This window comes from Chrysemys picta, chromosome 22 (genome assembly GCF_011386835.1).
Source record: "Chrysemys picta bellii isolate R12L10 chromosome 22, ASM1138683v2, whole genome shotgun sequence".
In the NCBI taxonomy this organism is placed as follows: Eukaryota; Metazoa; Chordata; order Testudines; family Emydidae; genus Chrysemys; species Chrysemys picta.
The window spans coordinates 6901254-6929145 of NC_088812.1; the positions used below are offsets into that span (position 1 = coordinate 6901254).

Sequence of the window (27892 nt, forward strand, 5' to 3'; positions counted from 1 at the left end):
AGTTATACTTTTACACTTGACATGCCGGAGTTTATGTTCCTTTCTATTTCCCACCGTGGGATTTGACTTTGAATTTTTAAAGGATGCCTTTGGCCTCTAACTGCGTCTTTCACGCTGTTGTTTAGCTACCAGGGCAGTGTGTTTTTTTTTTATCCTCACACTGTTTTCTTTTTTCAATTGGGGCTACACATTTCATTTGAGCCTCCGGGATGGTGTTTTTAAAAGGTTGCCATGCAGCTTGCAGGCGTTTCGCCCTTGGGACCGTTCCGTTGAATGTCCGTTTAACTCAGGTTTGTGGCATTCCCCTTTTTGATGCTGCGGGGGTGGGGGGGGTGGGAATGTTCTTTGGTATTTGTCCTCCGCCCCACCCCACAAGGATGTTAAATGTCATAACATTCTGGTTGCTGTTACCGAGAAGTTCAGCTCTGATAGCCAGCCCCTTAGGGGCTGCCTGGTCCTTTTCTGGCCCTGGAGGGGGGGCGGGGGGATTAGTTGGGGGATCCCCATGTGGTCTCCCCTTTCTGCCCCCAGCTCATCCCAGTCCTTCCCCCATCTTGGAGCTAGTTGCAGGGTTCAGATTTCCTCAGTGTCTCTCTCTGGGGCCCTGATTGGGGGGGAGGGGAAGGGAGGGTTGGGCCTTACACAACCCCCCCTTCCCCGCCCCCTGCACCCTGTCGCAATGCATCAAGCCGGGAGGCCTGAGGGGAAATTGCCCCACAGGGGAGAAAGGCTGCCCAGTCCCCTACCCTGGGGGAGGGAGGGAGGAACAGGTTCAACATGGAATCCACTGCCTGGTGCCCCCAGGGGGCGCTCTCCACTGGGATCGGCATGGGGCAGGGTGTGAAGAGGAGACCGTCAATAAAACCTGACCCCTCCACAGTGCCCCCCAGCACCTCCTCCCCAGCCAGGCTACCCCTTATCAGGGCTCTCAGGCCCCCTGCATTTCAGTCCTGTCCTGGGCACACACGCGGTTGTGTGTTGGCTCCTACAGGGCCCTCAGGTCACATGGGGTGCACAGCCATTACCCACGTTACAGACGATTGGAAACCGAGGCACCAAGAGGGATCTGCCCCACAGCATCACTCAGCAGGGCAGGAGCAGAGCTGGGAATAGAACCCAGGTGTCCTGATGCCTGGGCACTGGGCAGGGGATCCCTGTATAAACAACTCCCTGACCCACCCCAGAGGTGGCTGCATCCCAGCGTTAGGTGAGGGATCCCTGGGTAACATCTGTTGAGTTGTCGAGTGCCTCAGAATTATGTGAAATTGTCATCTGCCCCCCATCCCCCAAAACTTCTCCCCCTGTGGAAAACCCTCCACCATCCCCCCACTTACGCCCTGAGATGTTTGTGTTGCAGATATGATCCATCTGGGCCCTTAGCCAAGACCCCCCCCCCCCCGCCGCTCCCGTCTGATGCCAGGAGCCAAGTCAATTCGGGGGGGGGGGGAGGGGGACTCGCCCCTTGCTGAGAGTGTTGGAGCTTGTCCATAAACAGCCTGTCTGGATCTGCAGGGCAGGGGCTCAGCAGGGGGCACTCGCCCCTCGCTGTCGGTGCTGGCCCCCAGTACAACCCTAGGGGGCGCCGTGCTGCAGGGAGCGGGGGGGGTTGTGGGACTCAGTGGAGGGGGGAGACATGCTGCAGGGAGCCTGGGGGGGTTGTGGGGCTTGGGGGGGCTGGGGGGCTCAGTGGGAGGGGGGAGACATGCTGCAGGGAGCCTGGGGGGGGGCGTGCTGCAAGGAGTGTGGGGAGGGGGCTCTGCTCTGCTCATGGCAGACCCCCCCCCAGCACACACACCTGGGGCTGCATGTGTGTCAGGTGCGTTACCCTGGGGCCAGACATCGCCTCAGTTAATTCTCTTCAGCCTCCCAAATGCCTCCCCCCGCATCCAGTGCTACTGCGCCGCCACGGGGCTGCCGCAGCCCAGAGCTGGCTGCATCACAGGGGGAGTGTCCCATGGCCTGCCCGGCTGCGTGGGAGTTATTCATCAGAGCCTAGAGGCTGCTGGGGCCTTCCCCTAGGCGACGTCTGAGCCACAGAGCCAGCAGTTCAGGGCTGCCAAGGACTCTGACCCTGGCCCCAGCCCATGGCATGCACCCAGGTTATGCCACCAGCCACAGCCCCTCCTCCCCTGCAACTCCCCTCCCCCCTCCACAGCCCCCTGCAACCTCCCCACCACCACAGCCGCCTGCAACCTCCCCCCCACCACAGCCCCCCTGCAACTCCCCTCCCCCCTCCACAGCCCCCTGCAACCTGCCCCCACCACACCCCTCTGCAACTCCCCTCCCCCCACCACAGCCCCCTGCAACTCCCCTCACCCCACCACAGCCCCCTGCAACCTGCCCCCTCCACAGCCCCCCCTGCAACTCCCCTCACCCCACCACAGCCCCCTGCAAGGTGCCCCCTCCACAGCCCCCCTGCAACTCCCCTCATCCCACCACAGCCCCCTGCAACCTCCCCCCCACCACAGCCCCCCTGCAACTCCCCTCCCCCCTCCACAGCCCCCTGCAACCTGCCCCCACCACAGCCCCCTGCAACTCCCCTCCCCCCACCACAGCCCCCTGCAACCTGCCCCCTTCACAGCCCCCCTGCAACTCCCCTCATCCCACCACAGCCGCCTGCAACTCCCCTCCCCCCTCCACAGCCCCCTGCAACCTGCCCCCTCCACAGCCCCCTGCAACTCCCCTCCCCCCACCACAGCCCCCTGCAACCTGCCCCCTTCACAGCCCCCCTGCAACTCCCCTCATCCCACCACAGCCGCCTGCAACTCCCCTCCCCCCTCCACAGCCCCCTGCAACCTGCCCCCACCACAGCCCCCTGCAACCTCCCCACCATCACAGCCCCCTGCAACCTGCCCCCTCCATAGCCCCCCTGCAACTCCCCTCCCCCCACCACAGCCCCCTGAAACTCCCCTCCCCCCTCCACAGCCCCCTGCAACCTGCCCCCTCCACAGCCCCCCTGCAACTCCCCTCCCCCCACCACAGCCCCCTGCAACCTGCCCCCTCCACAGCCCCCTGCAACCTGCCCCCTCCACAGCCCCCTGCAACTCCCCTCCCCCCACCACAGCCCCCTGCAACCTGCCCCCTCCACAGCCCCCTGCAACCTGCCCCCTCCCCCCACCACACCCCTCTGCAACTCCCCTCCCCCACCACAGCCCCCTGCAACCTCCCCCCACACAGCCCCCCTGCAACTCCCCTCACCCCACCACAGTCCCCTGCAACCTCCCCCCCACCACAGCCCCCCCTGCAACTCCCCTCACCCCACCACAGCCCCCTGCAACCTGCCCCCTCCACAGCCCCCCTGCAACTCCCCTCATCCCACCACAGCCGCCTGCAACCTGCCCCCCCTCCACAGCCCCCCCACCCTACAACCTGCCTCTTGCCACAGACACCCCTCTCCACACACCCCTCCAATCCGGGCACCAAATCAAAGGAAATGTGTCCCGCTGACAGGGTGACTCATTCACACATTCCAGCCCCCACCCCAGCGGGAATGGGCCGGGCAGCCTGACAGAGAGAACGCCCCCCCTTACACTCCCCAGCTCTGCCAGTGCCCCTCAATCCGACCCACAGCCCCCTGCTAGCCCAGCCCTGCCCCCCTCCCCCCAGCTCTGCCAGTGCCCCTCAATCCCAACCCACAGCCCCCTGCTAGCCCAGCCCTGCCCCCTCCCAGCTCTGCCAGTGCCCCTCAATCCCGACCCGCAGCCCCCTGCTAGCCCCGCTCTGCCCCCTCCCAGCTCTGCCAGTGCCCCTCAATCCCGACCCGCAGCCCCCTGCTAGCCCAGCTCTGCCCCCTCCCAGCTCTGCCAGTGCCCCTCAATCCCGACCCGCAGCCCCCTGCTAGCACAGCCCTGCCCCCCCCAGCTCTGCCAGTGCCCCTCAATCCCGACCCGCAGCCCCCTGCTAGCCCAGCCCTGCCCCCCGCAGCTCTGCCAGTGCCCCTCACTCCTGGTCTGTCTCTTCTACACTCTGACCTTCTGTCCCCTGATTCCGCTGGCCTGACTCAAGTTGGCTCAGAGTGAAACCGCACCCCAGGCAGGACAGGTTGGTACGTTTTCCCTTCCCTAAACATTGCTGAGAAGCAGGAGAACCCAGCTCCCATTTGGCTTGGAACTGCCACGTATCTGGCAGCCCCCCCCCAAGCAGGTCCTGGCTGCAGGCCCCTCCCTGCACCCCCAGCTGCGCGGGATCTAGGCACCCCGGCTTCAGCACCCGGCAGACAGCCACCGCCCGGAATCGTGAGCTACGCATCGCAGTCCCAGGCCAGGTAAGCCCCATGCCCCCTCCCTCGCTGCCTTGGCCCATGCATGTCTCCCACCCTTGCCCATGTGGCCCTGCCCCTCCCCACGCCATGCACCACTCCTGCCCTGGCCCATGCGCCCCCCCACCCTGCCCCCCACGCCCCCCAGCCCAGTCCATGCAACCCCCAGCCTTGCCCTATGCTCCCCTCTCCCTCCCCAGCCCATGCGCCCCCCTCCCCACCATGTCCCCCCCAAAGGGGAGGAGGCTGCGTCATCTGTTCATGCCAATGGACCGTGTGTGAAAGGACCTGGAGGGGAGGCTGGGTCCCGGCGTGGCTGCAGCCCAGGGCAGATGCCCCAACCAGCAGCTCACCCGGCCCCACATGAGCTCATGGCCGCTGGGAATGCGGCTTCGGAGCCAGCAACCGCAGCTCCATTATCACTGCATTACCATGGCCTGCAGCCATTAGCGCTAATGGGCGCCATGTGGGGTGGCTGTGCCGGGAAACGCCGCCAGCTGGAGCCTGGGTGCAGCAGGGCCGGGTGCAACGTCGCCCACGTGTGGCAACAGCTGGGCAGATCCAAGAGGCTCCTGCCCCACACTCCACAGCGCCCCCTGCTGGCCGGGGCTGGGTTGGCGCGAGCCCTCCCTGCAGCGTGGGAGGGGTCAGGGTGCTGGGCTGCAGCTCTGGGCCTGGGCTGGGAACTGGGGACACTGGGGTCCCCCCAGGTCCTGATTCCACCCACCTCCATTACCAGCCACCCCCTCTCCCCTGCCCGCTTTGCCCCCAGCCTGGCCCATCCCACCCAGGCTCACCCTGCAATGCCAGAAACCCCCCCCCCGCCACACACACACACAGACCTGGCTGTGCTCAGACCCCATGGGATTCGATTCCTGGGTGCTCAGTGGTTTTCCACAGACCTGTTGTGGGGGGGAATCTGTTACCTCCCCCACCTCCCCCATAACCCCCTCCCTACCCCTGCCCTCCCCTCCCTGCCCCGTAGTCCCCTGCCTCCCTCCCTCCCCTGTAACTTCTCCTTCCCCACCTCCCGCTCAGGGCCCCTCCCCCAGCTGACCCTGGCACCCTCCCCCTTCCCATCACCCAACACCAAGGACAGGCGGGAGGCAGGATACTGGGTTAGATGGGCCCATTCCTGGGTCCTTATGTACCCAGCACTCCGGCGGCTGGGCGCTGGTCCCTAGCTTTACAGCGCCATGGCCCCCTGCAGCTATGTGAAGCTGATAACCCGCAAGCGTCTGCGGTTTCCCGGCGACCAGGCATCCCCCTGCCCCGCCTGCCAGGTGCTGGGCTCAGCATTGCCCTTCAGGGGCTTAGCCTGGGTCTGCCCACTGGTTAGTGTAGATGGAACCCACTCCTGACGGCTCTCCATCCCAGAATGCACTGCTCCCCCTTCCAGCACTTCTCTGCCTCTGATGCCATGACGGGAGAGCAGCCTGGATTTTCCCACAATGCACATGGCCAAATGTAAGTCGGGGCGGCGGCATAAGGACGGTGTGAGCACGAGGCCTGCCCAGAGCTGGCCGTAACCTCAGCACCTGCTCAGCACAGGGGCATCGGGGACGGACATGGGTGCCTGCCCTGCCATGGACCGGGCCCCGCTGGGGCAGGACTCACATGGCTGCCAGCATGGCATTGGCCCCCCGTGCTCCGAATCCCACCTGCTGCCATGCCAGGCACCAGGGGAAGGGAGACCCTGCTGGGGCTGGTCAGCAGAGCGACTGGCTGCTGTTCATGGCCCCGCACAATGGGTCAGCCTGGAAACAGAATGCTAGCCCCATTCACAGCTAGCCGGCCCACTCTGTCCCTGTCCCCAGCCGGCCCAGTCAGTCCCCATCCCCGTCCCCAGCCAGACCCATCTGTCCCCATCCCCAGTCAGCCCCGTCCGTCCCTGTCCCCAGCCAGCCCGGTCTGTCCCTGTCCCCGTCCCCGTCCCCAGCCACCCCCATCTACCCTCATCCCTATCCCCAGCCAGCCCCGTCTATCCCTGTCCCCATCCCCAGCCACCCCAGTCTGTCCCCGTCCCCAGCCAGCCCCGTCCGTCCCTGTCCCCAGCCGGCCCGGTCAGTCCCCATCCCTTTTCCCATCCCCAGCCAGCCCCGTCTGTCCCTGTCCCCATCCCCGTCCCCAGCAAGCCCGGTCTGTCCCTGTCCCCAGCTGGCCCAGTCAGTCCCCATCCCCGTCCCCAGCAAGCCCAGTCTGTCCCTGTCCCCAGCCAGCCCCGTCTGTCCCCGTCCCCATCCCCAGCCAGCCCGGTCTATCCCCATCCCCAGCCAAACCCATCTATCCCCGTCCCCAGATAACCCCGTCTATTCCCATCCCCAGCCAATCCCATCTATCCCCGTCCCCAGCCAGCCCCGTCGGTCCTGCTCCCTACCAGCCCCATCTAACCCTGTCTCCAGCCAGCCCCGTCTGTCCCTGTCCTCAGCTAGCCCCATCTCTAGCCAGCCCCGTCCCCAGCTAGCCCCATCTCTAGCCAGCCCCGTCCCCAGCCAGCCCCATCTAACCCCATCCCTTGCCAGCCCCGTCTAGCCCCTTCCCCACCCCCCAGCTAGTCCTTGATCTGTCACCTTAGACCTTCGTCTGTCTCTCTCCTGTGCTTTGCTAAAATATTCTCAAGAGCTGGTAGAACTCTTGGTGTGTGCCTGGTCCTGGGCTGTGCCGGGGCGGTGGGGCTGAGCGTAGGGCCGGAGATAGGCCGGGGCGGTGGGGCTGGGCGTAGGGCCGGAGATACGCCGGGGCGGTGGGGCTGGGCGTAGGGCCGGAGATATGCCGGGGCGGTGGGGCTGGGCGTAGGGCCGGAGATACGCCGGGGCGGTGAGGCTGGGCGTAGGGCCGGAGATACGCCGGGGCGGTGAGGCTGGGCGTAGTGCCGGAGATAGGCCGGGGCGGTGGGGCTGAGCGTAGGGCCGGAGATAGGCCGGGGCGGTGGGGCTGGGCGTAGGGCCGGAGATACGCCGGGGCGGTGGGGCTGGGCGTAGGGCCGGAGATACGCCGGGGCGGTGGGGCTGGGCGTAGGGCCGGAGATACGCCGGGGCGGTGGGGCTGGGCGTAGGGCCGGAGATACGCCGGGGCGGTGGGGCTGAGCGTAGGGCCGGAGATACGCCGGGGCGGTGAGGCTGGGCGTAGGGCCGGAGATAGGCCGGGGCGGTGGGGCTGGGCGTAGGGCCGGAGATACGCCGGGGCGGTGGGGCTGAGCGTAGGGCCGGAGATACGCCGGGGCGGTGAGGCTGGGCGTAGGGCCGGAGATAGGCCGGGGCGGTGGGGCTGGGCGTAGGGCCGGAGATACGCCGGGGCGGTGGGGCTGAGCGTAGGGCCGGAGATACGCCGGGGCGGTGGGGCTGGGCGTAGGGCCGGACATACGCCGGGGCGGTGGGGCTGAGCGTAGGGCCGGAGATAGGCCGGGGCGGTGGGGCTGAGCGTAGGGCCGGAGATAGGCCGGGGCGGTGGGGCTGGGCGTAGGGCCGGAGATAGGCCGGGGCGGTGGGGCTGGGCGTAGGGCCGGAGATAGGCCGGGGCGGTGGGGCTGGGCGTAGGGCCGGAGATAGGCCGGGGCGGTGGGGCTGAGCGTAGGGCCGGAGATATGCCGGGGCGGTGGGGCTGGGCTGGGCCTGTTGACAGTCACCATGTTGCTCTCGGGGCCGGTTTCCTCACCAGGCCAGTGCAGTGGCACCGCGGGCAGCGGGGGCTCTCCGGGTCCGTGCCTGGGGGTGCCTGGATCCCTGGGCCAGCAGGCCAGGGGAGCCACTGGACTCTTCCCAGGCAGCGACGAGAGCTTGGGGCCGTGGCAGCCCCCAGTGGTTTCAGTTCCCCAGCTCTGAGGCACCAGGACCTGTCAGTGCCCAGGGACCTGTCTTGGCTGGAGCCGCTCAGATCTCACTGGGCTGGGGGTAAACAGTGACTGGCAGGGACTGACGCCACCCACAGAGTCTCCTTCCCTCCCTGGCCTAGAGGTCATTCAGTTGAAAGGTCTCGGGGCTCTTTAAAGAGGGGCTGGGAGCCAGGACTTCTGGGTTTTATCCCCAGCCTCAGGAGAGAAGTGGGGGCTACTGGTTAGAGCAGGGGGGCTGGGACTCAGGACTCCTGGGTTCTATCCCCAGCTCTGGGAGAGGAGTGCAGGCCAGGCCGTTGGGTGACTTTCCCCTGGAGCACAGCATCCCTGCGGTGTTTTGTAACCCCCCTGGGGTAATGACACAGCAGGGGCTGCTGGGCCACCCTACTGTCCTCGGCATCTAATGGCGCAGTGCCCCACAGAGAACAGGCCTTCAACCTGTGTGGCTCCAGAGTGCCCGAGCTCCGAGCAGCCCTGACACCCAGGGGATGGGTGAGGCCGGAGGCTCCAGCCAGAGCAGAGCAATGGTCCATCTCAGCCTGGATTGAAGGACAGCGTTGCCTAGGGGATAGAGCACTGGGCCTCGGGACACCTGGGTTCTGTTCCCAACTGCCCTTTCCCCGCGCTGAATCTCAGTGTGCCCACCTAGCCCCCCAGGGCAGGAATGTGTCGCCTCCCTGCGTCTGTGGGCCAGTGAGTTCGGTTCCATCAGCCCAAGGGGCTCATCTGCCCTGGTATCCCTCCACCCCTGCAGAGTCCGCAGCCCCAGTGGGTGGCATGCTGCATACCGTGTGCCTACTATGACCCTCCATGGACTGGGGCAGGATGGGCACCAGACAGGTTCCAGTGGCATGGGGCAGGGTGACGTAAGGGACACACTCTGTAGGCAGGAGCAGGATGCATGGGGCAGGGTGGCACAGGACACACTCTGTAGGCAGGAGCGGGATGCATGGGGCAGGGTGGCACAGGGGACATGGCCTGGGCAGGGTGGCACAGGACACACCCCGTAGGCAGGGGCAGGGGGACGCTTCCCATACACAGGGTGGCTCGTGCCCGGAACATGGAACGAGCCAGAGGGTCCAAGCTGCCTTCAGTGTCGGGAGCTGGGCACCCCGTCCAGCCCAGCACCGCCGGGCCGCTTGGCAGCAGGGGTCACCCCCTGGCCCCTCCCTGGGAGGTGGGGGGCGGGAGCGGGTGCGCTGAGCTGGGCACGGGGGTGGGTGCGCCCCCTGGCGGCGGCCCGGCGCTCACCCGCCCGCGGACGGAGGGGGCCGGCCGCAGGGGGGCGATCCGGAGCTCAGCGCTCCGGTCCCTGCGCACGGCCGGCCGGGGAGGCAGAGCGCAGCGCGGCGGGCAGCGGCGGGACCCCGGGGCTGGGACTCGCCCCACTGGGGAAGGCGGCTGCCGAGGCGCGGGGCGGCGGGTCTCCGAGCGGGTCCCGAGCCCAGCGGCCCCCGACGGGGCGTCGATCCCTCGGCCGGAGCGGCTCCGTCTCTGCCCCGCTCGCAGCCGGGACGGGGCGCGGGGGGCCCGGACGCGCGGTCCCTTCGGAGGGAGCGATCCGGCCGCTTGGGAGTGGGGCGCGGGGGGAGCCCCTGAGCACGGTAAGGGCACGCGGGCCCCACGGGGCCTTCTCGGGGCGGGGTGCCCGGGGGTCCGGGCTGCTGGCCCCAGAATGGGGGGGGAGCTGATGGGGGGTGAATGAAACAGAACCGCCCCCCCCGTCCCGATTGGGACCGGTGCTGAGCGCCGATCTGCTCTTTGCACGGGGGAGGGGGGGTCTGGGTGCCAGGACCCCGGGGTTCATTCCCCTGCTCTGGGGGGGGGGTCTAGAGCGAGGGAAGGGGGTTTTCTGGGAGTCTGGTCTCTCCTCTCTCTGCTCCCCCAAGAGTCACCCCCGGGCTCTGTCCAGCCCAGCGTCCCAGTGCCAGGGGGTGTCTCCTGTGGGTCACACGGGGCTCCCCGGGGGTTCGTTCCCGGGCTCAGGGGAGGGCAGGTGGCAGGAGGGACCAGTCCTGCTCCTTGGTGCCAGTCCGTGGGGGCACCCTGGGCTCCAGCAGCGTTGCCCTGGCTGACCGGGGGCCAGTCGCCCTGACTGCCCTGGGTTCAAATGTCCTGAAAGTTGGGGGACCCCCCACAGAGCCAGGAAACGTGCCCCGATTCCCCCATTGCCTCCCCCCAGCTCCAAACTGCTGCCCCCACCCCAGCAGGCCGGCGGGGGGGGGGGTAAGTGAGAGCCCACAGCTCCCTCTGGAACCAGCAGAGGGCGCCTCCCTCAGTGGGGGTGGGGGGACTGTGTGGCTCAGCCCCCAGCGCGTGGGGGCAGTGCCAGGGTCTAGTGGCAGTGGCTCTCCCCTGATGTCCATCTCTCTCCTCTCCCACAGATGTCCATGGCTGGTGCCAGCTGCAGACGCTGCTGAGAAGATGTTCACCTGCCACCCGCCCAACGTCTCCCTGCTGGGAAGGCCCGGCAGCCCCGGGGCCCCCCTCCCCATGCCTGTTGGCAGCTTGCCACTGGGGAACTCCTCGGTGGGCCAAAGGGGGTCCTCGCCGGCCATGCCCATCTTCTCCATGATGCTAGGCGCTGTCTCCAATGTGGTGGCCCTGGCCATCCTGGCGCAGTCCTACGCCCGCTTCCGGCGCCGCTCCAAGGCCACCTTCCTGCTCTTTGCCAGCAGCCTGGTCATCACGGACTTCGCCGGGCACGTCATCCCGGGCGCCTTCGTGCTGCAGCTCTACGCCACCCGGCAGAAATGGGACACCATGGACAGCACCGGCGCCATGTGCCAGTTCTTCGGCGCCTGCATGGTCTTCTTCGGCCTGTGCCCGCTCTTCCTGGGCTGCGTCATGGCGGTGGAGCGCTGCGTCGGGGTGACACGCCCGCTGCTCCACAGCTCGCTGGTCACCTCTGTCCGGACCAAACTCACCCTGCTGGGGCTCTGGGCCTCCGCCCTGGGCATTGCCCTGTTGCCCATCTTCAGCTTCGGCACCTACACCATCCAGTACCCGGGCACCTGGTGCTTCATCAAGGTGCAGCCGGTGGAGGACTGGTGCGAGGTGACCTTTGCCTTGCTCTTCTCCCTGCTGGGCCTGGCCTCCCTGCTGGTCGCCCTGGTCTGCAACACCCTGAGCGGACTCAGCCTGGTGCGGGCGCGGCTGCGGGCCGAGCGCAAATGCGGGCAGCGGCGCGCCAAGGCCCACGACATCGAGATGGTGGTGCAGCTGGTGGGCATCATGGTCGTCTCCTGCATCTGCTGGAGCCCTATCCTGGTGAGTGAGGGGGTAGGGTGGGGGTCCCCCCCAAGGCCACGGGATATAGTGGGAGGGGGTGAGGGGATCCCCCTAGTGCCACTAGGATGCAGGGGGAGGGTCACCCCAGGAGTGCAGGGTTGAAGGGATTTCCCTGGGGGTCAGGGTCTGGGGGGTTCCCCATGGGTGTAGGGTGCAGGGTGGGCTCCTTGGGGTCAGGGTGAAGGGGGGGTTCCCGTGAGTGCAGGGTTGGGGGTTCTCTCTGTGGGGACAGGGTGCAGTATGGGGGTGTTCTCCATGGGTGCAGGGCTTGGGGGTTCCCTGGGGGGGTCAGGGTGCAGGGAGGGCTCAAAATGGGTGTAGGGTTGGGGGTTCTTTCTGCAGGGACAAGGTGCAGTGGGGGGGGGGGGGTTCCCTAAGTGTGAGGGTGGGGGGGGTTCCCTGCCGGGACAAGGTACACTAGTGGGTTCCCCATGGGTGCCGGGTTTTGGGGTTCCCTGGGGGGCAGGGGTTCTCCACAGGTGCAGGGTTTGGGGGTTCCCTGGGAGGAAAGGGGGGTTCCCCATGGGTGCAAGGTTGGGACGTTCCTGGGGGGAGCAGGGGGGTTCCCTGTGGGTGCAGAGTTTGGAGGTTCCCGGGGGAGGACTGGGGGGTTCCCCATGGGTGCAGGGTTTGGGGGGTTGGGGGGTTCCTCATGGGTTCAGGATTTGGGAAGGTCTCTGGGGGGGATAGGGGGTTCCCCATGGGTGCCGGGTTTACCCCATTTCAGCCCCTCCCTCGGTGGGGGCTGCCCTGGAAAAGGTTGGTGCTGGCCGGGTAGTGGTGGGGAGCCCAGGTGTTACAGGAGCCCCAGTCGGCACCATCCTGACCCCCCCGGGGGAGGATTGCCCCTTGTAGCCCAGCCCCTGGGCCCTGCCCTCGGGGGAGGTTGGAGGCAGGGGCACGTGTATCTGCGCAGCTGATTCAGACTGCGGGGGGGAGGGGGGCGGGCCTAGGCTGATGCAGCAGCGCCCTCGTGTGGCTGCTGGCTGGTAACTGCGCAGTCATGCTTGGCTCCAGCTGTGTGCTGCAGGGTCCCCCCAAACTGGCTGGGGTGGGTAGATCAGATTGGGGGGAGGGGGATCGGGCTGTTGGGGGCTCAGGTTGGGAGGGGGTTTGTTGGGGGGGTTCAGGCTGGGGGGAGGGGGTTGTTGGGGGGGTTCAGGTTGGGGGAGGGGGATCGGGCTGTTGGGGGCTCAGGTTGGGAGGGGGGTTGTTGGGGGGTTCAGGTTGGGGGAGGGGGATCGGGCTGTTGGGGGCTCAGGTTGGGAGGGGGTTTGTTGGGGGGGTTCAGGCTGGGGGGAGGGGGTTGTTGGGGGGTTCAGGTTGGGGGAGAGGGATCGGGCTGTTGGGGGCTCAGGTTGGGAGGGGGTTTGTTGGGGGGGTTCAGGCTGGGGGGAGGGGGAGGGGGTTGTTGGGGGGTTCAGGTTGGGGGAGAGGGGGTTGTTGGGGGTTCAGGCTGGGGGGAGGGGGTTGTTGGGGGGTTCAGGTTGGGAGAGGGGGATCGGGCTGTTGGGGGCTCAGGTTGGGAGGGGGTTTGTTGGAGGGGTTCAGGCTGGGGGGAGGGGGAGGGGTTTGTTGGGGGGGTTCAGGTTGGGAGAGGGGGATCGGGCTGTTGGGGGCTCAGGTTGGGAGGGGGATGGGGTTGTTGGGGGGTTCAGGCTGGGGGGAGGGGGATGGGGTTGTTGGGGGTTCAGGCTGGGGGGAGGGGGATGGGGCTGTTGGGGGCTCAGGTTGGGAGGGGGTTTGTTGGGGGGGTTCAGGTTGGGAGAGGGGGATCGGGCTGTTGGGGGCTCAGGTTGGGAGGGGGTTTGTTGGGGGGTTCAGGTTGGGGGAGACGGATTGGGCTGTTGGGGGCTCAGGTTGGGAGGGGGACGGGGTTGTTGGGAAGCTCAGGTTGGGAGGGGATGAGGCTGTTGGGGGGGCTCAGATTGAGGGGTCAGTCCCAGAGATTTAGGGCCAGGGAAGGGGCGGGGGGCTGGAGTCAAGCCCCTCCAAGCTCCTGGTGACTGGGCGCTCCCTCTCACCCCCATGCCCCTCCCTCCCCTGCAGATCTTCGTGGTGCTGGCCGTGGGCGACAAGGCCGGCTCCCTGCACTACCAGGACTTGCTGTTGCTGGGCGTGCGCCTGGCCTCCTGGAACCAGATCCTGGACCCCTGGGTGTACATCCTGCTGCGCCGGGCCGTGCTGCGCAAGCTGTATGGGGTGCTGTGCCGCCAGCCCCCGGGCAAGGGCAGCCGCTTCGAGCGCTGGGAGGTCAGCTCCTTCCAGAGCTCCGAGCGCAGCATGGTCGGCCGCTCGTAGGGGCCCGGCCGGACGAGACGGGGCGGCTGCCCCCGGCCCTCATGCCCCTGGCAGGGCCTTGGCACCAGTGCCTGCTGGAGACGCGCTTGGGGGGACGCTGGATGCCACCAGGTCGGACGATGGTGCCGCACCCGCCTGGGGAGCCTCCCCGCTGCAGATGTTGCAGGAGCTGAGCCAAACGCCAATGGAAATCGGAGGGGGGTGGGGGGGCTGTAGGTGTCTTAGTCCTGCTTCCCTGCCTACAGCAATGGTGCTGCCGGGGCCCACCCAGCTCCTGGCTCGAAGCAGGAGGCACCTTGGAAATGCGGTGTTTGGGCATGGCGGGGGCACAATGCCATGCTGAAATGCAGGAGTGGTGGTGCAGGGTGGCTTGTGCTAAGAGGGCTTGGCCTGCGAGGTAGCAGGGCCTAGTGGTTACGCCGTCAGCCTGCGCATCAGGTAACCGGGGTTCTGAGCAAACCGTGGCTTTAGGGGAGCTCAGGGCCTGCGTCTCTCCGGGGAAGCAGCATATTGAACCAGGCCTAACATTTGGGGAAACTGAGGCACAATGAAAGGCAGCGATGTCACCAGTCTAGCAGGGCCCACCTGCTCCCCTGGCCAAATCCATTCTGCCTCCCTCAGCCCCCTGGAGGGGATTCACCTTCACGTCCTGGCCTGGCGTGGGCAGTGCTGGGATGCGTCTGTCAGAAAACTGCCCTGTCCCGCCCCAGAGGTGACTGTATCCCAGTGCTGGGCAAGGGTTTCCTGTATGAAGAGCTCCCGCACCCTCCAACCAGAGGTGGCTGCATCTCCATGCGGCTGTGTATTGTGCTCTCAACCCAGGGGCCAGGTTGGACGTGGGGGTGGAGGTAAAGGTACTTGGGAGGGGCTCTGCTCCCTTCCCCAGGTGCCATTCCCAGGATGGCTGGGGAGATGCCCCCCACCCCACCCCCATTCTTCCACCAGCCCCCCAGCTCCACTCCCCTAGGCCTTGCCTGGGGCCAGCCAACATCTGCAGAGCTCCAGGACATGGGGGGCAGGGGAGGGCTGGAGGGGATCAGGAGTGAGCCCCCGATGGACACAGGGAAAGCCGGGGTGGGGGGGATGCTGGCCCCCAGTTGGGTGTTCATTTCCCAGCATGCCATGGGGCCGCCTGCAGGGCAGCGCTAGGGGCTCTGTACAATAAAGAGCTTTTACCAATGGCTCTGGTGCCTGGGGTTTGGTTTGTCTGCGAGTCCCTGTCTCCCCCCTTCACAGCTGGCAGCCTGAATCCCCCCCGCCCCCACCCTGGGGGAGAGGGGAGCCCCAACTCCACCCCGCAGAGCTCGTGGGAACTGGGCTGAGGCCCAGCAAACTCAGCCCATGCTGCAGCCTCCAACCAGCTCAGCAGATGGCTCTAATGCTTGGCCACTACCCGAGCTGCCGCCCCCAGCGAGCCAGTCCCCTGCCCTGGGGCTGGATCAGAGCCGATGCCCCTGGAGGGGAAAGGTCCCATGTCCCACCCCTCTGAGCCAGCCAGTCCCCTGCCCTGGGGCTGGATCAGAGCCGGTGCCGCCTAGAGGGGAAAGGCCCCATGTCCCACCCCTCTGAGCCAGCCAGTCCCCTGCCCTGGGGCTGGATCAGAGCCGGCACCCCCTGGAGGGGAAAGGCCCCATGTCCCACCCCTCTGAGCCAGCCAGTGCCCTGCCGTGGGGCTGGATCAGAGCCGGCGCCCCCTGGAGGGGAAAGGCCCCATGTCCCACCCCTCTGAGCTAGCCAGTCCCCTGCCCTGGGGCTGGATCAGAGCCGGCGCCCCCTGGAGGGGAAAGGCCCCACGTCCCACCCCTCTGAGCTAGCCAGTCCCCTGCCCTGGGGCTGGACCAGAGCCGGTGCCGCCTAGAGGGGAAAGGCCCCATGTCCCACCCCTCTGAGCTAGCCAGTCCCCTGCCCTGGGGCTGGATCAGAGCCGGCGCCCCCTGGAGGGGAAAGGCCCCACATCCCACCCCTCTGAGCCAGCCAGTCCCCTGCCCTGGGGCTGGATCAGAGCCGGCACCCCCTGGAGGGGAAAGGCCCCACGTCCCACCCCTCTGAGCCAGCCAGTCCCCTGCCCTGGGGCTGATCAGAGCCGGCGCCCCCTGGAGGGGAAAGGCCCCATGTCCCACCCCTCTGAGCCAGCCAGTCCCCTGTCCTGGGGCTGATCAGAGCCGGCGCCCCCTGGCGGGGAAAGGCCCCATGTCCTTTTCTTGCCTCCGCCCTTTTCCTGCGTGTGGGACCAACTCCGTCACGGCGCCTGACTCAGGCAGAGCCCCCAGCTGACACAGCCCCCACAATCCAGATCTTTACTAGTGTCCAGCCTTTACAGACCCCGCTGGGCACACGCATGCAGCTGGCTCCTGCAGGGGGGATCTGGGACATCCCACATCCTCTCACCCCAAACTAGGGCCCTTCGGCCCTTGCGCTTGTCGCCAGCTCTGGGGGAGGGGGGCGAGGCGCTGGGTGGGGTCTGGCTGCCATCAGAGACAGGACGGTGCCCAGATGCCAGGGCAACCGAGGGTCCAGATTCTCTTGCTCCCCCCCCCGGTGTCAGGGTGGGTCTCAGGGGGCGTGATGCTCTTCCCTCCCCACGCTCCTGGGCCACTGAGCCGAAAGGCAGAACAACAAAGCTGGCGCTAAGACAGCACCAACCTGGCTGGGGGGCGTCTCTCCCCGGGGGCTGGCGCACTCAGTGGCACAGCCCGCAGGATCCGTCCAGGCCTGGGGGCGGCTGCCGGGAGGAGGAGCCACATGGCTGGGCGGAGCTGGAATCCCGAGTGGGAGGCTGTTGTGTGGGGGTCTTTCTCCACAGTCACGGGAATCCACAGGACACCGGGGTCCCGTGATCTGGGGGCGGGGGCTGGGACACCTGGGTTTGTTACCACACAAAAGTACACAAGCAAGAGCAAGTGGGGCATGCGGGGAATCGCAGCTGGCACGGGAGCAGGGCTGCCTGCTTGGGAAGAGCTCTCTGGGGGGCAGAGGGGGGCGGGGCTTTCCGGTTGCAAAGGCGGAGCTCTTCGATGCAGGGGGCGGACCTGTCTGGCTGGGAAGGCAGAGCTTTCTGGTGCAAGGGGCAGACCTGAGGCTTCGGTACAAGATGCCCTGGTGCGAGGGGCGGGTCTGTCTGGCACAAGGGGCGGAGCTGAGGCTTTGGGGCAGGGGGTGGGGCCAGTGATCCCGCCCGTCAGTTGTAGAGGTCGTCGTCCCCCTCCTCCTGGAAGAGGCTGCCCCGGCCGTTGTCGCCCTCCCGGGAACCACCTGCGCCGTCGGCCCCTCCGTCCCCGCTCTGCTTCCCAGCTGGGAATCTGTGGGGAGAGAGCAGGGCTGGCTCATTGCGATGTAGGGGAAGGGAACCCCGCCCTTGTCACAGGCAGGTGAGAGTGTCGTCCGGTGCAGCCAGCCGCCCTGGGGTCCCCTTGTGCTGGCCACGGGCGGGCTGTTCTTCCCAGGGCTGAGCGAGACACCGGGGGGGGGGGGGGGGGCGGGAAGGGGTGCCTAGCGGGGCAGGGGGAGACTGGGCAGAGGATCCAGAGGCTGAGGGTGACAACTAGGCCAAAGGGCTGAGACTGAAGCTGGGGTGGTCCTGGGGAGGGTGGGAGTCAGGCTGGAGGCGGGGCAGATTCGAGATGAGGGCAGGCCTGGAGGGATCCCAGGGGGGTGAGGGCAGGGCTGGGGGATCCCAGGGGGCCGGGGGCAGGGCTGGGGGGAGATCCCAGGAGGGTGAGGGAATCCCAGGGGGGTGAGGGCAGGGCTGGGGGGGATCCCAGGGGGCCAGGGGCAGGGCTGGGGGGAGATCCCAGGAGCGTGAGGGAAGGGCTGGGGGGAGATCCCAGGAGGGTGAGGGAATCCCAGGGGGGTAAGGGCAGGCAGGTAGATCATAGAGCTGAGGGCAGGCCTGGCGGGGGATCCCAGGGGGGTGAGGGCAGGCAGGTAGATCATAGGGCTGAGGGCAGGGCTGGGGGGAGATCCCAGGAGGGTGAGGGCAGGGCTGGGGGAATCCCAGGGGGGTGAGGGTAGGGCTGGGGGGAGATCCCAGGAGGGTGAGGGTAGGGCTGGGGGGAGATCCCAGGGGGGTGAGGGTAGGGCTGGGGGGAGATCCCAGGAGGGTGAGGGTAGGGCTGGGGGGAGATCCCAGGAGGGTGAGGGAAGGGCTTGGGGGGGATCCCAGGGGGGTGAGGGCAGGGCTGGGGGGATCCCAGGGGGCCGAGGGCAGGGCTGGGGGGATCCTGGGGCCGAGAAGGACGCCGGGGGATCTGCCCCCTACCTGAAGTTGCCGAAGCCGCGGCTCTGCTGCAGCGTCTGGGCGAACATCTCGTATTTGCGGATGTCGTTGTCGCTGACGGAGCGGCGGGCGAAGCGCATGGCCTCCTCGAAGTGATCCCGCCGGATCTCGGGCACCGGGTCATAGTCGTCGTCCTGCCCAGGGGGGTGGAGACAACATGGTCATGCCCGGCCTGGCCCTGATCAGCCAACCCAGGGCTGGGCCTCCCACAGCAAACAAAGGCCATGCGATTGGCCTGCTTCCCTCTCACTGGCCTGATGGGGGCGCCCCAGGGGGCAAGAGCCAAGGCTCCGGGGACCCTCCCAGCGAGGGGGTAGCTCAGGCCGTGCAGCTCACTGTCAGGGAGCTGGGGGTTCAAGCCCCCCAGCGCCTTGCCGCAGGGAGGGGTTTGCCCCCTTGCCGCGTGGGGTCCCCCCCATACCATGACGGCATCCGGGTGGCTCTGGCGTTCCCGCTCCATCTTGATCTCCATCTCGATGGCCTCGCGGATGGCGAGCTTGCAGGCGCGCTGGCAGATCTCAGTGAGGTCAGCGCCCGAGAACCCGTGGGTGATCTTGGCCAGGTAGTTCAGGTCCACATCCTGGCGGGAGGGAAGAGAGACATACTCAGAGGCTGGGAGGGAGACACAGAGCCCACTGGGGGGGCACATTCCAGGGGGTGGGAGAGACACAGCCAGTCAGGGGCTGGAGGAGGGATAAGGGGGGGCAAGGCAGTCATTCCTGGGATGAGCATGAGGCTGGTCAAAACCTTCCGTCTAAACCCTTTTCTGACAATCAGATTTTGGACAAAACCATTTTTCCCATCAAGAGTGTCCATTTCCCACAGAAAATCTGGGTTCTTCTTAAAAAAAAACAGAAATATTTTGATTCTGAAATGTCACCCCCTTGTCTCATGAGAGTTGTAGTTGGGTCGCATCATGTCCCCATTCTCCTCTATGGACCAGGCTTCCTGGGCAGACTACATCTCCCATGATGCACCATGCCCATGGCCTCCTATGATGCACCACCACTCTCACCAAGGGTGGAAACCATGGTGCATCATGGGGAATGTAGTTCAGTAGTCTCACGTCCCCATTCTATAGACCAGACTTCCTGGCCAGATGACATCTCCTATTAGGGTGACCAGACAGTAAATGTGAAAAATCGGGATGGGACGGGGGGGGGCGGTAATAGGAACCTATATAAGAAAAAGACCCCAAAATCGGGACTGTCCCTATAAAATCGGGCCATCTGGTCACCCTATCTCCTATGATGCACCACTTCCTCTTGCCAAGAAGGGAGACCATGGTGCATCATAGGAGATGTAGTCTGACCAGGGAGCCCAGCCTAGATTGGCAAAAGGTTTCATGAGGCTCTGGAACTACAACTCCTATGAAGCACCACGGCAGCCTTCAGAATGCAAATATTATGTTTTTGACTGAAATCCTTCAGTTTTCGAATTTCTGCTGGAAAAAAAAAATCCCACGGAACCCTTTAGATACAAATGAAAGTTTTTTTTTCCATGTTCTTAGAAATTGTCCATGGGGGTGGGGGGGCCTTGCCTCCCAGCAAATGATATCCCTGGCTAGGACTGGAAGGGCCAGACGCTGCTCCCAGTAACATGGGAATCTGGAGCCACCTCACCAGCCCTAACACGTTTAGATCGGACTGACACCAGCCTAACTCTGAGCAGGATTTCACCTGTAGCCTCTGGGGGGATGTATTTGTGGGTGAGCAGTTCCACTTCTGTGTGCCCCGGGACACACATGGGAGTTGCCTTGGGCCAGAGACACACAAACACACACACGGGAGCTGCTTTGGGGTGGGGACGGGCGCGCGCACACACAAAATCTGTCTTGGGGTCAGGTGGGGGGACACCCAGACGGGATCTGCCTTGGGGTGGACACATACATACACCCCCCACATACACATTCTTCCCATGGGCACACACAGAGTGTGCCAATTTCCCCACAGGGTGGGTTTAGGAAGCCGTTCCAGTGTTGCTGACCCCAAGCGTAGAAACCCCACGCGTCAGGCCTGGGGAAAAAATCATGAGGAAGGAAAAGGCTCAGGTAGAATCATAGAATCATAGAATATCAGGGTTGGAAGGGACCTCAGGAGGTCATCTAGTCCAACCCCCTGCTCAAAGCAGGACCAATTCCCAACTAAATCATCCCAGCCAGGGCTTTGTCAAGCCGGGTAGAGACCGGGTAGAGACCGTTGAGTCGTGGAAGTCAACGATTGGCTACGCAGGTCGTGTCGGAGAGAAGGCTTTGGATTCTTCGACCATGGGATGGTGTTCCAAGAAGGAGTGCTAGGCAGAGACGGGCTCCACCTAAGAGAGGGAAGAGCATCTTCGCCAGCAGGCTGGCTAACCTAGTGAGGAGGGCTTTAAACTAGGTTCACTGGGGGAAGGAGACCAAAGCCGTGAAGGAAGTGGGATACCAGGAGGAAGCACTAGCAGGAGAGTGCAAGAGGGGAGGACTCCTGTCTCAGACTGAGAAAGCAGGACAATCAGCGAGTTATCTTAAGTGCCTATACACAAATGCAAGAAGCCTGGGAAAGAAGCAGGGAGAACTGGAAGTCCTGGCACAGTCAGGGAACTATGATGTGACTGGAATAACAGAGACTTGGTGGGATAACTCACATGACTGGAGTACTGTCATGGATGGATATAAACTGTTCAGGAAGGACAGGCAGGGCAGAAAAGGTGGGGGAGTTGCATTGTATGTAAGAGAGGAGTGTGACTGCTCAGAGCTCCGGTATGAAACTGCAGAAAAACCTGAGAGTCTCTGGATTAAGTTTAGAAGTGCGAGCAACAAGGGTGATGTCATGGTGGGAGTCTGCTATAGACCACCAGACCAGGGGGATGAGGTGGACAAGGCTTTCTTCCAGCAACTAACAGAAGTTACTAGATCACAGGCCCTGGTTCTCATGGGAGACTTCAATCACCCTGATATCTGCTGGGAGAGCAATACAGCTGTGCACAGACAATCCATGAAGTTTTTGGAAAGTGTAGGGGATGATTTCCTGGTGCAAGTGCTGGAGGAACCAACTAGGGGCAGAGCTCTTCTAGACCTGCTGCTCACAAACAGGGAAGAATTAGTAGGGGAAGCAAAAGTGGATGGGAACCTGGGAGGCAGTGACCATGAGATGGTTGAGTTCAGGATCCTGACACAAGGAAGAAAGGAGAGCAGCAGAATACGGACCCTGGACTTCAGAAAAGCAGACTTTGACTCCCCCAGGGAACTGATGGGCAGGATCCCCTGGGAGAATAACACTAAGGGGAAAGGAGTCCAGGAGAGCTGGCTGTATTTTAAAGAATCCTTATTGAGGTTGCAGGAGCAAATCATCCCGACGTGCAGAAAGAATAGTAAATTTGGCAGGCGACCAGCTTGGCTTAACAGTGAAATCCTTGCTGATCTTAAACACAAAAAAGAGGCTTACAAGAAGTGGAAGATTGGACAAATGACCAGGGAGGAGTATAAAAGTATTGCTCAGGCATGCAGGAGTGAAATCAGGAAGGCCAAATCACACTTGGAGTTGCAGCTAGCAAGAGATGTTAAGAGTAACAAGAAGGGTTTCTACAGGTATGTTAACAACAAGAAGAAGGTTAGGCAAAGTGTGGGCCCCTTACTGAATTGGGGAGGCAACCTGGTGACAGAGGATGTGGAAAAAGCTAATGTACTCAATGCTTTTTTTTTGCCTCTGTCTTCACAAACAAGGTCAGTTCCCAGACTGCTGCACTGGGAGAAAGAAGTGGCTCAGGACTATTTAGAAAAACTGGACGTGCACAAGTCCATGGGGCCCGATGCGCTGCATCCGAGGGTGGATGTGATTGCAGAGCCATTGGCCATTATCTTTGAAAACTCATGGCGATTGGGGGAGGTCCCGGACGACTGGAAAAAGGCTAATGTAGTGCCCATCTTTAAAAATGGGAAGGAAGAGGATCTGGGGAACTACAGGCCAGTCAGCCTCAACTCAGTCCCTGGAAAAATCCTGGAGCAGGTCCTCAAGGAATCAATTCTGAAGCACTTAGAGGAGAGGAAAGTGATCAGGAACAGTCAGCATGGATTCACCAAGGGCAAGTCGTGCCTGACTAACCTAATTGCCTTCTATGAGGAGATAACTGGCTCTGTGGATGAGGGGAAAGCAGTGGATGTGTTATTCCTTGACTTTAGCAAAGCTTTTGATATGGTCTCCCACAATATTCTTGTCAGCAAGTTAAAGAAGTATGGGCTGTATGAATGGACTATAAGGTGGATAGAAAGCTGGCTAGATCATCACCTCAATGGGTAGAAATCAATAGCTCCATGTCTAGTTGGCAGCCAGTATCAAGCGGAGTGCCCCAAGGGTCGGTCCTGGGGCCGGTTTTGTTCAATATCTTCATTAATGATGTGGAGGATGGCATGGACTGCACTCTCAGCAAGTTTGCAGATGACACTAAACTGGGAGGCGTGGTAGATATGCTGGAGGGTAGGGATAGGATACAGAGAGACCTAGACAAATTAAAGGATTGGGCCAAAAGAAATCTGACGAGGTTCAACAAAGACAAGTGCAGAGTCCTGGACTTAGGACGGAAGAATCCCATACACTGTTACAGACTAGGGACCGAATGGCTAGGAAGCAGTTCTGCAGAAAAGGACCTAGGGGTCACAGTGGACGAGAAGCTGGATATGAGTCAACAGTGTGCCCTTGTTGCCAAGAAGGCTAATGGCATTTTGGGCTGTATAAGTAGGGGCATGGCCAGCAGATCGAGGGACGTGATCATTCCCCTCTATTCGACATTGGTGAGGCCTCATCTGGAGTACTGTGTCCAGTTTTGGGCCCCACACTACAAGAAGGATGTGGAAAAATTGGAGAGAGTCCAGCGGAGGGCAACAAAAATGATTAGGGGGCTGGAGCACATGACTTAGGAGGAGAGGCTGAGGGAACTGGGATTGTTTAGTCTACAGAAGAGAAGAATGAGGCGGGATTCAATAGCTGCTTTCAACTACCTGAAAGGGGGTTGCAAAGAGGATGGATCTAGACTGTTCTCAGTGGTAGCAAATGACAAAATAAGGAGAAATGGTCTAAAGTTGCAGTGGGGGAAGTTTAGGTTGGATATTAGGGGAAAAAATTTCACTAGGAGGCTGGTGAAGCACTGGAATGGGTTACCTAGGGAGGTGGTGGAATCTCCTTCCTTAGAGGTTTTTAAGGTCAGGCTTGACAAAGCCCTGGCCGGGATGATTTAGTTGGGGACTGGTCCTGCTTTGAGCAGGGGGTTGGACTAGAACCTCCTGAGGTCTCTTCCAACCCTGATATTCTATGATTCTATGAGACCAACTTAAAAATCACAAGATTTAAAAACTGGACAATGCAAGCTGGGTTTTCTTCCTTTGCCTCCTGGGCTCACATTTTCCAGCTCCTCTCTGCAGCCACAGGAACTAGAAAACGATTTCTTTGCGAACGTGAAAGCTGAGGTTCCCCTGTACTCCCGTGAGTCCGGGAGCTGGGGATTTAGGGAACAAACGATCACAAGTCTCAGGATCCAATGCTGAGAGTTGGCAAAGCTGAGGCTGTACGAGACCAGAGAGCCGTGCGGTTGCGGGAGGAGGTGCAGCGAGGCCTGGGGTGGGATGGCAGACGGGGCGGGCGTGCTCACTCACCTGGGCCACGGGCGACTTGCGCAGGTTGGCGCTCAGGATTGCCGCGCGGGAGGTGTCGTCAGGCAGCGGGATGTAGATGAGCTGGTCTAGCCGCCCGGGGCGCAGGATGGCTGGGTCGATGATGTCTGGCCTGGGGATGTGGCGGAGGCGACAAGGAAAGACAGCCTCAGCCCCTGCCCAGCACCCACCCCAGAGGGCATCCTGGGGCGCCTCCAGAGAGGGGGCAGCTCCCACATACACCCACCCCCGCCGCTGGCATCCCTCTACCCCAGAGCAGCCCTGGGGAGCACGGGGACTAGAGCTGCGCAAAGCTTCTCCAGGGAAACTGGACTGCCAAGAAAAGGAGCCAAACCCCAGGAACCCTGTCCCCCACAACGGACCCTCCTCTACCCCCACGGAGCTTGTCCAACCCCCCTGCCCCCAGGGAACCTCCCCTGCGCCCACAGAGCCTGCTCACCCTCTGTCCCCAGGGACCCCGTCCCCTGCAAGAGACCCTCCCCTGTCCCCAAGGAGCCTGCCCTGCCCTCCCCTGCCCCCAGGGAACCTCCCCCACCCCCACGGAGCCTGCTTATCCCCTGCCCCAAAGGCTCCTGCCCATTTCCTGCCCCCAGAGACCCTCCCCCACCCCCATGGAGCCTGCTCACCCTCTGTCCCCAGGAACCCTGTCCCCCACAAGGGACCCTCCCCTGCCCCCACAGAGCTAGTCCTACCCCTCTGCCCCCAGGAACCTCCCCCACCCCCGCGGAGCCTGCTCACCCCCTACCCATCTCCTGCCCCCAGGGACCCTGTCCACCCCAAGGAAGCCTCCCCAACCACACGGACCCTGCCCCCTTCCTCTCAGGGACCTTGCCCCACCCCTGCCCCCAGGGTGCATCTCCCAAGCTCATATAGATGGGAGGGGCTCCTCAGCCCCCTCCCCATGGCCAGGTCTCCCACGGTGCAGGAGACACAGCAGGGCGGCGCAGAGGGGCTTGTCCTGGTCCCAGCAGCCGCTGGCTGAGACACCGCCGCCCTCGGCCCGGGCCTGGGGAGCAGGGTGTCCTGGGGAGGGTCTCACCTGTTGGTGGCCCCGATGATGAAGACGGTTTTCTTGTTGGTCATGCCGTCCATCTCGGTGAGGATCTGGTTGATGACGCGGTCGGCCGCCCCCCCGCCGTCCCCCGCGCCACCGCCCCGCGCCTTGGCAATGGAGTCCAGTTCGTCGAAGAACAGGATGCAGGGGGCGGCCTGGCGAGCCTGGGGCGCAGGGGGAGAGAGTGGGGTGTGGGGGGGAGCCCCCAAGGGGGAAGAGAGGGCGGGGCGGGCCTGGTGGGGGACACCTGGAGGGGGACAGAATGCACTGGGGAGGGGGGAACCCCGGGGCTGGGTTGGGGGTACTCGCTGGCAACAGCAGTGCCATGACAGGGGCTCCCCTGCTACTGGGACAGGCTAGGGCACCATGCAGCTCCCCTCCCCCATTTAGCAGGAATCTCCCCAAACCTGCACCCCTTTGGCTGTGCAGGCATCACCCCCACAACTGGCGAGCACAGCAGGGTGAGGGGGCGACACAGACCCTGCAGGCAGGGCTCATGGGTAGGAGCAGTAGAGAGGCCCCCCCATGCCCCAGCACCCCGAGGCCCGGCCAGGCAGGTGGGGGAGAGACCCCAAGGCCCGGACACGCAGGTGGCAGGGAGCCCTGAGGCCTGGCTGAGTGGGGGGGGACCCCAAGGCCCAGGGGAGGGGGAACTCCAAGGCCCAGCCACGCCGGTGCTCCACGCCCCACGCACCTTGTCAAAGACATCGCGCACGTTGGCCTCGGACTCCCCGAACCACATGGTGAGCAGCTCGGGGCCCTTGATGGAGATGAAGTTGGCCTGGCACTCGTTGGCGATGGCCTTGGCCAGCAGGGTCTTGCCACAGCCGGGCGGCCCGTAGAACAGCACGCCCCGGGACGGCGTCATGCCGAACTTCAGGAACTTGTCCGGGTACTCCACCGGGAACTGGAGGGGAGACAGCTGGGGGTCAGGGATGGGGGGGCCCAGAAAGCCGGCACCACCCCCTCCCTTCACTGCACCATGGAGGTGCCCCCTGCTGAGCCCCGCCCCCCGCAGCACAGTGCCCCCTAGCACCGCACTGGGGCACTGGGGCTGGCATAGAGTAGGGAGAGTCCCATCCAAACCCCAAACGGGCGGATCCCTGCTTAGCCTGGGCAAGGCGAGTGCAGCCCCCCACTCACCTGCACCAGCTCCTGCAGCTCTCGCTTCACCTCCTGCAGCCCCCCGATGTCTTCCCAGCAGACCTGGGGCACCTCCACCACCGTCTCCCGCAGCGCCGACGGGTTGCTCTGGCTGAGAGCCCACTGTGCGGGGGGGGGAGGGGAAGAGCATGAGGGGTGTGGCCTGGAGAGGAGGGGCGGGGCCCAGGGGAGGGGTCGCCAGGTTACCTGGAAGTCGTCCATGGTGACGGCCATGGCGTCGAGGATGTCGGCGTCGATGGTGTCGTCCTCCAGGTCGATGATGTTCATCTTCTTGCGGATGGCCTGGAGCGCCGCCTCGGAGCACAGCGCCGCCAGGTCCGCGCCCACGTGCCCGTGCGTCTCTCTGGCCACCTGCAGCCACAGGGCGCCTGACACGGGGCCACGGGGGGGAGGCAGAGAACGGGGCCGTGGGGTGGGGGATAGCCAGGGACAGGGCCACGGGAGGGGAACGGGGCCACGGGCGGGAAGGGGGCATAGCCAGGGAACGGGGCCAGTCAAGGAATAGGGCCTGGGGGGCAGTCAGGGAACAGGGGCACAGGGAACAGGGCCACAGGGAGGGGGCAGCCAGGGAACGTGGGCACAGAGAGGGGGCAGCCAGGGAATGGGGGCACAGAGCAGTGGGCTGTGGGGATGGGACCATAGTGGGGAGGAACTCGTTGGGGATAGAGCTATGGGGAGGGGCCAGCCAGCCACAGGGGAGGGGTCACAGCTCCCCTGCCACACCCTCTACCCAAGCACACATGACCCTCCCCCCATCTATACAGACTCCTGCCCCCCCCACACCTGCCCCCGCCCCATCCAGCCCCACCCTCTCACCCGCTCCAGATCCACATCCTCGGCCAGCTTCATGTTCTTGGTGTGGATCTGCAGGATCTCCAGCCGCCCGACCGAGTCCGGGATCCCGATGTCGATCTCACGGTCAAAGCGCCCTGGGGAAGGAGGAGGGGTGGGGTCTCAGCCCAGCCCCTCGCAAACATACACGGCGTGTGGAACCACCATGCCCCAGGAGCGGGGGCTGGGGGCTAGCAATCAGAGCAGGGGGGCTGGGAGCCAGGACTCCTGGGTTCTATCCCCAGCTCTGGGAGTCAGGGAGGAGAGTGGGGTCTAGTGGGTTGGAGCAGGGGGGCTGGGAGCCAGGACTCCTGGGTTCTATCCCCAGCTCTGGGAGTCAGGGAGGAGAGTGGGGTCTAGTGGGTTAGTGCAGGGGGGCTGGGAGCCAGGACTCCTGGGTTCTGTCCCCAGCTCTGGGAGGGGAGTGGGGTCTAGTGGTCAGAGCAGGGGGGCTGGGAGCCAGGACTCCTGGGTTCTATCCCCAGCTCTGGGAGGGGAGTGGGGTCTAGTGGTCAGAGCAGGAGGGGCTGGGAGCCAGGACTCCTGGGTTCTATCCCCAGCTAGTGTAGCAGCACGGGGAAGATGGGAAGCCAGGGCATTCAGTCCGGGATTTGCCCCCCAGAGTGAGGGTCCTGCGTGCGGTCCCCATGCCCCCGATGCAGCCCCACACTCGGGCACCTACCAAACCTGCGCAGGGCGGGGTCGACACTGTTGGGCCGGTTGGTGGCGGCCATGACGATGACATGGGAGCGCTGCTTCAGGCCATCCATGAGCGTCAGCAGCTGGGACACGATCCTGCGCTCTACCTCGCCGTGTGTCTGCAACGGGGGAGGGGCTGAGAACGGGGAGACTCACAGCACCAGTGACCGGGGCCCCTGGGACTTCTGTGCTGCTTAGCCAGCGCTGAGCCATGGACACATGGATTGCCCAGCAGCACAGCGCCCCCTAGTGCCCGGCTGGTGGGGGGACTCCCTGCTCCTCTCACTCAGATTGGGAGCTGCTGGCCTCACATCCTAGATGGAGCAGGAGGATCTGGCGCTGTAAAATCCCATAGGCCCGAACCCCTGCCAGGAGTGGGCTCGCTCCATCCCATCCCAACCCCCCTTGTCCGGCCAAAGCAGGAAATCAGGGCAGCTGGCATCAGAGCAAGACGGCGAGAAACACCAGCCGGCCAGGGCCAGGTGTTGTGCGCACACGCGTGTGCGTGTGTCCCGGGGCCTCCAACAGCCACGACACGGCCC

At 64.3% G+C, this 27892-nt stretch overlaps 2 protein-coding genes across 4 annotated transcripts in view; one reads left to right on the forward strand and one right to left on the reverse strand.

The window, feature by feature from the left end:
- PTGER1 (prostaglandin E receptor 1) lies at positions 1-16384 on the forward strand. 3 transcript variants are annotated; one of them, XM_065576171.1, is made up of 3 exons: positions 1-290; positions 10475-11360; positions 13431-16384. In XM_065576171.1, the coding sequence occupies exons 2-3, from the start codon at positions 10515-10517 to the stop codon at positions 13680-13682; spliced, it is 1098 nt and encodes a 365-aa protein (XP_065432243.1). In that variant the 5' UTR covers positions 1-290; positions 10475-10514; the 3' UTR covers positions 13683-16384. The 3 variants fall into 3 exon arrangements, with proteins under 3 accessions (XP_065432243.1, XP_042704065.2, XP_005296135.2); XM_042848131.2 differs by lacking the exon at positions 1-290 and adding an exon at positions 4140-4264; XM_005296078.4 differs by lacking the exon at positions 1-290 and adding an exon at positions 9390-9694.
- The window catches only part of LOC101944300 (transitional endoplasmic reticulum ATPase-like), a 25862-nt gene continuing 13935 nt past the window's right edge, over positions 15966-27892 (reverse strand). Inside the window, exons 9-18 of the mRNA XM_065576163.1 lie at positions 27334-27469; positions 26637-26749; positions 26007-26171; positions 25800-25922; positions 25351-25563; positions 24642-24820; positions 23585-23714; positions 18380-18538; positions 17941-18092; positions 15966-16981 (exon numbers count right to left, since the gene is read on the reverse strand). Coding sequence (XP_065432235.1) covers positions 16861-16981; positions 17941-18092; positions 18380-18538; positions 23585-23714; positions 24642-24820; positions 25351-25563; positions 25800-25922; positions 26007-26171; positions 26637-26749; positions 27334-27469 — 1491 coding nt within the window. The 3' untranslated portion in view covers positions 15966-16860. The remainder of the gene's footprint in view (positions 16982-17940; positions 18093-18379; positions 18539-23584; positions 23715-24641; positions 24821-25350; positions 25564-25799; positions 25923-26006; positions 26172-26636; positions 26750-27333; positions 27470-27892) is intronic.